This window comes from Carassius gibelio, chromosome A7 (genome assembly GCF_023724105.1).
Source record: "Carassius gibelio isolate Cgi1373 ecotype wild population from Czech Republic chromosome A7, carGib1.2-hapl.c, whole genome shotgun sequence".
In the NCBI taxonomy this organism is placed as follows: domain Eukaryota; kingdom Metazoa; phylum Chordata; class Actinopteri; order Cypriniformes; family Cyprinidae; genus Carassius; species Carassius gibelio.
In genome coordinates, this window is record NC_068377.1 from 23,461,033 (window position 1) to 23,470,125 (window position 9,093).

Below are 9,093 nucleotides of genomic sequence, written 5' to 3' on the forward strand. Positions count from 1 at the left end.
TTTTATATCTACTGCTGCAAAAGGGAAATACCAGACAGATCGAAAGAAACAGATGCTTCTTACTGATATGCTAAAGAAGTGCAAGATAATGCAACAATGCGGTTTATTACCTCATTTTGTTATCTCATGTGAACTGTTCACTAGCAATGCATACCAAGAAACCGTTATAACATATGGTCTTCATAAACTTTTACCAAACATAACAGTTTCCAAAACTGTCAAAGCACCTAAATGTGTCAGTTTCAGTCAGCAAATTGACTTCAAGTGTACCTCTGGTCTTGTTGAGGTTTGGTTTTGTTGGCCAAGCAGTCTGTGGTAAAGATTAATTTGTATGTAGTCTCTGGTCGGTTGATTCATTGTTTTGTTAGATTACTGTAACTGGATCCAAAGTAAGATGAAGCAGATTAAAGCTTTCATTGGCATCAATGGAGCATTTCCATTTCCGTGGCTTCTTTTAGGCAAGACCGGCTGGATCAGCATCACACGACAGCTGTTGTTCACTTCCGAAAGTGAGATTTCAACCTCACTGGGTGAAATTTGCAGCAAATCATCCCGTACCTTTTAACATATGGAGAGAGACAAATATTTAACAAATATCCAACTGTGCTCTGATCATACTTGAGTGAAGTACTTTTAATAAACAAACTATAAGAATGTGTAATACTCACAGAATTTCAGTACACAGGTCCTTAATGTGAATTAAATGAATGTTGATTTTTAAAAAATGTGTTTTGAAATTACATGTATTAATATATTTTAGAACTAAAAAGGAAAAAATAGGCCACCAGAAGACATGGTGGGCTGTATGGAAAAAAAAACACACTTAAAACCTGTCAACAGAATTTTGTCTGACAGTGGTCATATAAAAGAACTTCTGCAATAAGTGCAAAAAATGAAAGAAAATTACCTTTGCTAATGCTATCTTTTGTAGTCTACAGAGCATATTAGTTACTAACCTAAACTCAGTGAAGACAGAGTGTAACCACAAATCACTGACCTGCCTGTTTACACAGTGCAAGAAGGAAGGCTGTCTACTCAGCATGCATTAAAATAAACTACAATTAAATTACGTATTTCCCCCGTTTGCTCAGAATTACTCACTGCTGCACGGTGCTGCCTAATCTGTGTGTACTCTTTGCTCCTTATGTTTTTGAGTGTGTGGCGTGAGAACAGTGCCAAACACATGAGAGTATGCAGCCCTGATGTAATAGAAACATTCTCTCTGGTCTGTTTGTTTTATTAAGATCAGAGAGATTTGAGACGTAAGGTAGTGGTGCTTTTTGACGTGGATGTTTCAATAACAGACTGTCATTTCAAAGAAGAGGGATAGATGAGGGTGGGAAATAGTGGCTGTAATATAATGAGCTAAATTAATGGAGATCACTGATAGCAGGACAAAAGGCGGTAGGAGTTTTTAAAGAAGATAAAATAAAGGAACTGGAAGGAATTTCCATTTGGCCGTAAAGATCACCATTGTAGTATAAGAAAGAAATGAGCTAGGAATAAAACGTAGGAATATGTGTGAGAAAGTTTAGACAATAATCTGGCTATGCAAATTAAGTATATGTGGACTATGTTATGTTTACGAATGTCAATTGCAGTATTTATACTGCCTCTAAAGATTTATACACATCTTAACTGACCTAATTAAACTAGGAACGGAAAACAAGAATTTATTCCCTGACCTTCTCAACTTTTCGGAACACTCTGAGGAAGTTCAGTCTTAGCACTCCAGCCAGCTCTTCCTCAGTCCAGTTCCTTGATATCAGCTCCTCAATTAGTGCTGGATATTTGGAGACGTCCTCCAGGCCTTTAGGGAATCTGTAATAATACAGGCACGCATAAACACAGAGACATACAGATAAGGGCCACAAGCATAATCCGCATGCTTTTCTTTGTGATTCTTGGAGATATGAATGTTTCGGAATGGATTTTAATATTGTAAAATGTGTTAACTGGTGCTGAGAGTACTACAATAATATCGGTAGCTAAAAAAATATTTTTGGTTTAAATTCTGCAGAGGTCTCCTCATGTTTACTGCAGAATTACACAAGCATGGATTCCATGGAGGTACGTTAGGCTAAGAAGGTTGCGTAAACTCAATTCAGTAACGTCAGATGTATTTGAGATCTTTACTTGCCCTTGTGCCCCATCATAGTCTGCTCCAATCCCAATGCTTTCCGCTCCAATCACCCGCTTTATATGATCAAAATGATCTATAAAAACATACGTTTCAAATGAAAACCTAAAAATAAAATACAAAAATAAAGAAATATTGTCTTACCAGCCACAATAGACACATTTGCGTTATTTGAACATGCTACAAAACTGCTGTAGAAGTTCACCATGATAAGCCCGCCATTTTCTTTCTAGAAAGAAAGCAAATGTTGCTATTTTCAAAATATCATACATGTCATACTGGTAAAAGTGGAGAAAAAAATAAATAAATAAGTGACATTTTTCTGTTACTGTGTTTTCAGTAAAACTGGCATTTTGGAGATTTTTGGATAATTTTTAGCTATGTTAAATGTAGCACAACAAATGGAGGTCTCACCAGCATCATCAGCAGGTTGTCAGGTACGTTGCGAACATTGTTACAGATAGCATAGGCTGAGGAGTGGCTGAAAATAACTGGAGCAGCAGAAATTTTCAGCACAGCTCTGGCTGTCTCCCACGAGCTATGGGACAGATCAACCAGCATTCCCAACCTGTTCATCTCATTCACCACTGCCTGGGGAAAGACATGATCAAGCAATTCAATTCATTAATTACTCATGTAAAGCAGTTAGTTTGGATCCATTCAGTTCAATTCTACAAATCAAGGAAGGCAGGGTAAATTTGTAGACCTTTACCCATTTGGAGTTTTACTGTGCATTCTCTAATGTAAATCAAAAATAATCTGCGCCAATGTGAATTCCACCACAAAACTGGTTCTAAAAATACAGTCGTGATGTAACAAAGTAAATTCATCATAATCATGATTTTTCTTTGAGTGTACTTGATTCATATAACATAATAGGTCCACTTTGTGCAATATTGTAATAATATGTTATGATAGACAACTTTTATATGTAATTTGCCAGCAATTGCAACACATACACTCAGAAAAAAATGTATTCAGTGGTAATGATGAACTACTGTGCAAACAGGATATATAAATCACCATCTTCAATATTTTAGTAACTCCAGGATCAAGGCATTTTTTTAAGCAGAAAGAAAACTTAAAACTTTGAAAGTCTTTGAACTTTTGTTTTTTAGTCTTTCAGCATTTTTTGTCTCTAGTCTTTGGGTTCATAACGGGGACACAAGACAGGGTTTTCCAAATATAGAAGAGAATGAAAGAGGCCTTTAATACCAGGTCAAATTTCCCACTAAATACAAATGTTACTTTGGTTCAACAATCTTGCATTAAACTTTATTTTCTTATATGATCTGTTTTACGTTGTTTTATCAACTACTGATTCATCAAGAAAAACTTACCTTGCCAAAATCTGTCAGGCTGTTATTCTTCCGCTGGTAATTTGGGTAAAAACTAGATGAGCTCTCAGCCCTAAACATAACATTATAGGAGAAAGTTTAAAGGGGGGGGGGGGGGGGTGAAATGCTCGTTTTCACTCAATATCCTGTTAATCTTGAGTACCTATAGAGTAGTACTGCATCCTTCATAACTGCAAAAAGTCTTTAGTTTTATTATATTCATAAGAGAAAGATAGTCTGTACCGATTTTTCCCGGAAAAACACGAGCCGCTGGAGGCGTGACGTGTGGGCGGAGCTAAAGAATCACGAGCGCCAGTAGGCTTTAGCGTTGAGAGCATGTGGAAACTGTGACATTACTCAGAGCCGTTGAAAAACATATTAAAGGCTCTGACATTACCGTGAGGGAAAAACCATCATCCAAATCAAACCATGGCTAACAGTCAGATTCAGCCGTTTATTTATGATCCAGAATCAGATCCCGAGGCTGAAACTGAACGAGAGCAGCAGCAGCAACGACTCGCTCTGAGCGGGGCTCGAACCCGAGTCTCGGGGAGGCGGACGCACTAACAAGGAGGCAGAGATATTTTAAGCAGTTTTACTCACCACCTGCGGTTCCAACACACAATCGTGCCCTTTTACGTTGGGATTGCATCATCCTTAAGAAATAAACGATACGTCCGTCGTCAAACTAGGCCTTGTTTGTAAAACAAGCATCTTCGAAATGCAGGGAACAAACACAAACACTTGCACAACTCCGTTGATGCTCTGTAAAAATAAACTCCATCCACTGGTCCCTTAATGCTGTTTTTTTTGGGTAATCTGTGCAGGGTTGTCTTGCCCTGGCAACCAAAAACACACTTCTTTTGTGACTTTTCGCGACGCTCTCGCTCTGATCAGTGAATCGCTCTGATCAGTGAAATGTATGTGCTGCTCAGCCTCGCTATACGGGAGCGCGCGCTCTTCCGGCAGAAGTGCCTCAGGACCCATATAAGGAAATTCCGCTCCATCTAACGTCACACAGAGCCATACTCGAAAAAAACTTTCCGAAACTTGTGACAAACCGGAAGTAGTATTTTTGGAACAAAAATACTCCTTCAAACGTACAACTTAATTTTAGAAACTTTGTCCATGTTTAGCATGGGAATCCAACTCTTTAACAGTGTAAAAAACTCAGTATGCATGAAATAGCATTTCACCCCCCCTTTAATAATGTAACTACATGAAATGGGCAAATAAAAATTCAGGGACAGTATGTCTAAGTAAGCAGTATAAGTTGTGTTTGCGCTCTCAATTCAGTATTAAAACTTGTTTGTACACATTATTATCATAAGCTTATGTTGTACATGTATGATGAGTATTTACCATGGGGTGTTGCAGGTATGTGTGAGGGCCATGGATCTTACTCCAAGCTGGTAGAACATGCGTAGTGCTGGTAAACTACTGTCGATGGAGTGGCCTCCCTCGATACTGATTAGACATGCGATTTTTGTACTGTTCCTCATTCCTTAAACACACATACACAATTTTTTTTACATACATACATATATATATATATATATATATATATATATGCCATAGTCTTAGTTCGTTCTCAATTATATTACACAACATCTATTCCTAGTACTACCCTTACTTCACAAAGAACACTTCTATAAAACGCTGTTCATATGTTTGGGGTCAGTAAGGTTTTTTTTTTTTAAGAAACGTATACTTTTGTCATGCATTAACAAAAGTAATAGTTTCTAGTAGACATCTATTGATTTAAAACAATTTCTGATAAACACTGTTATCTTAAACTTTCTATTCATCAAAGAATATATTACAGTTTCCACAAATATATTAAGCAGCACAACTGTTTTCAATATCGATAAGACATGCTACATTTTGTTACATTTTATATAACTTCACAAATGTTTCAATATATATATAAATTATAATAATATTTAACTATGTTACGGTTTTACTTAATTTGATCAAATAAATGCAGCCTTGGTGAGTATAAAGAGACTTTAAAACCATTAAAATATCAACCCTAAGCTTTTTTTTTTTTTTTTAAATGTGAAATGCAATCTAGATGTTTTACAGTGTTACATAGGGACAGCAATCCAATCATGTTGAGTGAGGATATCCCCAGGCTTAATGGTCTCTTCTCTTTTCACTTACACAAGTGTAGGCAAGAATCTTGTTCATTTGGAATTGACTGGAGATCATTTATAACATCCTCTCTGGATACAGACTTCTGAAAAAACTGTCATGTCATTAAGATTTCTATGATCAAACTATCCCTGGAGAGGCTAAAAGTTCTATCATCAATTACTTAACCTCATGAGATTATAAACCTGCATGACATTTTTTCTTCAGTGGAACATAAAAATAGATATTCTGAAGAATGTTGGCAGCCAGTTTTGGTGACCATTGACTTGCATTGTGTGGAGAAAGAAAAACATTTCTCCAAATACCTTTTTATATTCCACAGAAGGAAATAAAGTCATGATAAATTATGAGTTTTAATTTTTGTGTGAATTTTCCCTCTAAGCAACAAACAGTTAGAAGATATACAGTATGAAAGATAACAGGGTAAAGCCTCTGTTCAACTGGACTGGCAGGAGCCCCAGAGGCTTTTCATCTTTTCATTGAGTATGCTCTAAAATATGGAGAAATAAAATTAATACATGTTTGGACTAAAAGTAATAACTAAAGTCACTGGAAGACAAAAATGAATATTATATTGTCTACCTGCAGCAGAACTCCCTCAACTCAAACTCAGTTGATTTTGAGATTACATAACCTATAAACATCAATATTACAACAAAAGTCTCTCTATATTAGGCTATTATTTTATTTTTTCTAAACTATTCAAAATTAAAATAAAATGACTTTAGGTGCAATAGTACCTTCAGCTGTGGTGACCAGTTCCATCTCTGGGTTTTCAGTACACATACGACGAATTACATCAATCTGTTCCAAGGTCAGTCTGACAGCATCTTTGTCCTGAGCCGTGCACAACACGTACGCTGCAAACACCTGACAAATATCAAGGATTTATTTATCTCATATCATGAACAAAATTATCAAAACAGCAAACTGGCCACTTACTTGTAGTCCAAAATGTATAAGAATGATAAATTTGGGGAGAAATTAACAGTTTCAGTGACCTCAGTAACTGATTTCTTAGTGAGAAATTATAAGAAGAGAGTGGAGTTTAAGAAAAGGGTTAGAGATTATATATTGCTCATGGAAATGCAAAATATTAGAAGCTGTGTGTGAATTTGGGGCAGAATAACCTCGTTCGTCAGGCCCAGCACAATAAAAGTGAGTGAAAGTGAAAGTGAAGTGACATTCAGCCAAGTATAAAGCATCCAGTATACACAAATATAGGTGTGTGATATAAAATTTACAAATGATACTAAATAGCAAAGTGCAGTACAGGATAGTTAAAGATACAGATTATAAATAAGATCAGCCCAGAGAAATTACCTGTCCTCCAACATGACCAGCAGTGAGGCGTCTAATATCTGTAGCCACATTAGAAATGTTATGTAAACTGAAATTGTTCAATTGGTTTTTATAGTGCATCCTCAGACGTAGTGCCAAGTCATTGTGTCTGAGTAAAGAGAAAGAGAGGCAGTCTGAAATCAAAAGACATCACAACACTATTTTTTTTGCCAAATGGTCCTTCTCTGAAGCCATTTGCTGTCCAGTATTCTCAGCTATACACAGGAATGGACTAAACCAATAAGTGAAGTAAGCAAGCGCCTAGGGACCCGGAGAATCATCAGATACTGTTGCAACTTTTGCCAAGTGCTCCAGTCTGTATTTATTTAAATAGGTTTCTATTTACAATGTTTTTGCAGCATCTAGCAATGCAGCCAGTCACAGACATATCTGATTTCTAACCACCGAAGATTTGTGCTAAAGAACAGCTAGATTACATATTCAGTTTGTTTCTCACCAAACCCTATCGTATGCCTTCAGAACACTTGGAATATGAGACGAGTTGTATGGGATTATTTTATGACAAGACTCACTGCTCTTAAACGGACAAGTGTAAGGTTTTTTTTTTTTTTTTTTTTGTGAGATCTGTGATCCAAATGCGGCTTTAGAACAACATCAGGTTGACTAAATATTTTCTAAATTTAGCTATAGGCCCTAGTACCCCACAGACAACTTGTTAATAGGTAAAAAAAAATAATTAAAATAAAATAAACTATGACATAGTGGGACAGGAGAATAAGGGTTACAAAAGTAGAAGAACATAATGTGTTGGGGCCCCATACCGGGAATTTCCTCAGAGCCCCCAAAATCCCCAAGTCTGCCCCAGGTCACATTATAGGCCTAGTATAAACCAGTGAGGGTTAAAACACAGATTAAAAATACACATGAATGAAAGTGATACGCAAGTCGTACCCATCAATTAGTGGATATTTTGTCATAATATCCAGGGTTGTACTGCTTTTGGATATTGCTCCATGTAGAAGCGAGAGAAGGGTGCATATAAACCACCATTTCCATGCACCTCTGATGCTTTTTTCTTTGTATATTAACATCCTATGGAGCTGGAAAAAAAATTACAATTAAAAAAACAGATCTGAAATAACTGGAAGCATCTCTGGCATGCACAGTAACCAGAGGCAAAACTGTTTAAAAACACCTTGAATTTATAAACCAAGCTTAATCACATTAGATTTCAATATGAACTATAAAGAAATGAAGGACTCAAGAAATATTTCATATAAATATTTATGACAATCAGAAAATTTCAGTTAGTTAGTGACTAGTTGAATTACTGAGAAGTTGAATTTAAATGTGAGAAATGGCTGAAAGGAAAGACCCGGCTTCAAAAGTGCCCTTTATTTGTTTCCATTAATTGAAACCTTTGTTTCATATGTTATGAAAGCATATACAGTAGTAACTTTCAGACTTTGTCATAGGCGTAGCCCACTCCACCGGATGATTTCAATTTAATAAACTGCACAAAATGACTCATTAAAAACTTTATCAACTTTCTGGCAACAGGATATCGTCAGCAAACCCACAGGCCACATAGTCTACACTTCAGTGATAACATCTGCTGCTAAAACGTCGATGGGGTATTGTTCATGTTTTACTAACATCAATGGAACATATAGCTTAAAAACATTAGCTATTTTATATGTGTCCAACAAATGCTTCTCTCTTATGTGTTGTGTGAACGCCTCACTATTAGACACCGTGTTTTCAAATAACTGTACATTATTTTCCTGCAATTAAGATGTTCAACATTACTGTACAGTATGTAATAGTTACGTGTGCGTATCCTTACAGTAAACCTAACTGTCTTTGAAAATAAACACCAGGAGGTAAAAAGGAGTGAACAGTAAAGTCTTAGAAATCCGGATCTCCCTCTCCTCTACTGTATGTCAATTAGTATCAAGCAAGCCTGAAATGTCCATCTTTAAAATACACAGTGGCTCGTATATTACAAATGCCATTACTCACCGCGTCGGGAGGTTTGCTTTAAAATACTCATGGACGTGAAGAGATGTTTCTGCTGTGTGGAGTTATCTGTTTTTTTCTCAGCTTGCCCATGTGTTTTTCTTTACCGTATGTTTCAGTTTATCACTCTTGGTGGTTTGC

General features: G+C 36.4%; 1 protein-coding gene across 1 annotated transcript; it reads right to left on the reverse strand.

The window, feature by feature from the left end:
• Positions 1 to 369: 369 nt before the first annotated feature.
• LOC128016870 (dipeptidase 2) lies at positions 370 to 9,093 on the reverse strand. Its single transcript, XM_052601729.1, has 11 exons — positions 8,956 to 9,093; positions 7,885 to 8,033; positions 6,955 to 7,081; positions 6,372 to 6,501; positions 4,840 to 4,981; positions 3,481 to 3,550; positions 2,555 to 2,731; positions 2,285 to 2,369; positions 2,141 to 2,216; positions 1,686 to 1,821; positions 370 to 558 (listed from the first exon to the last, which is right to left on the reverse strand). Exons 2-11 carry the CDS (start codon positions 8,022 to 8,024, stop codon positions 370 to 372), a joined length of 1,272 nt encoding a protein of 423 aa, XP_052457689.1. The 5' UTR covers positions 8,025 to 8,033; positions 8,956 to 9,093.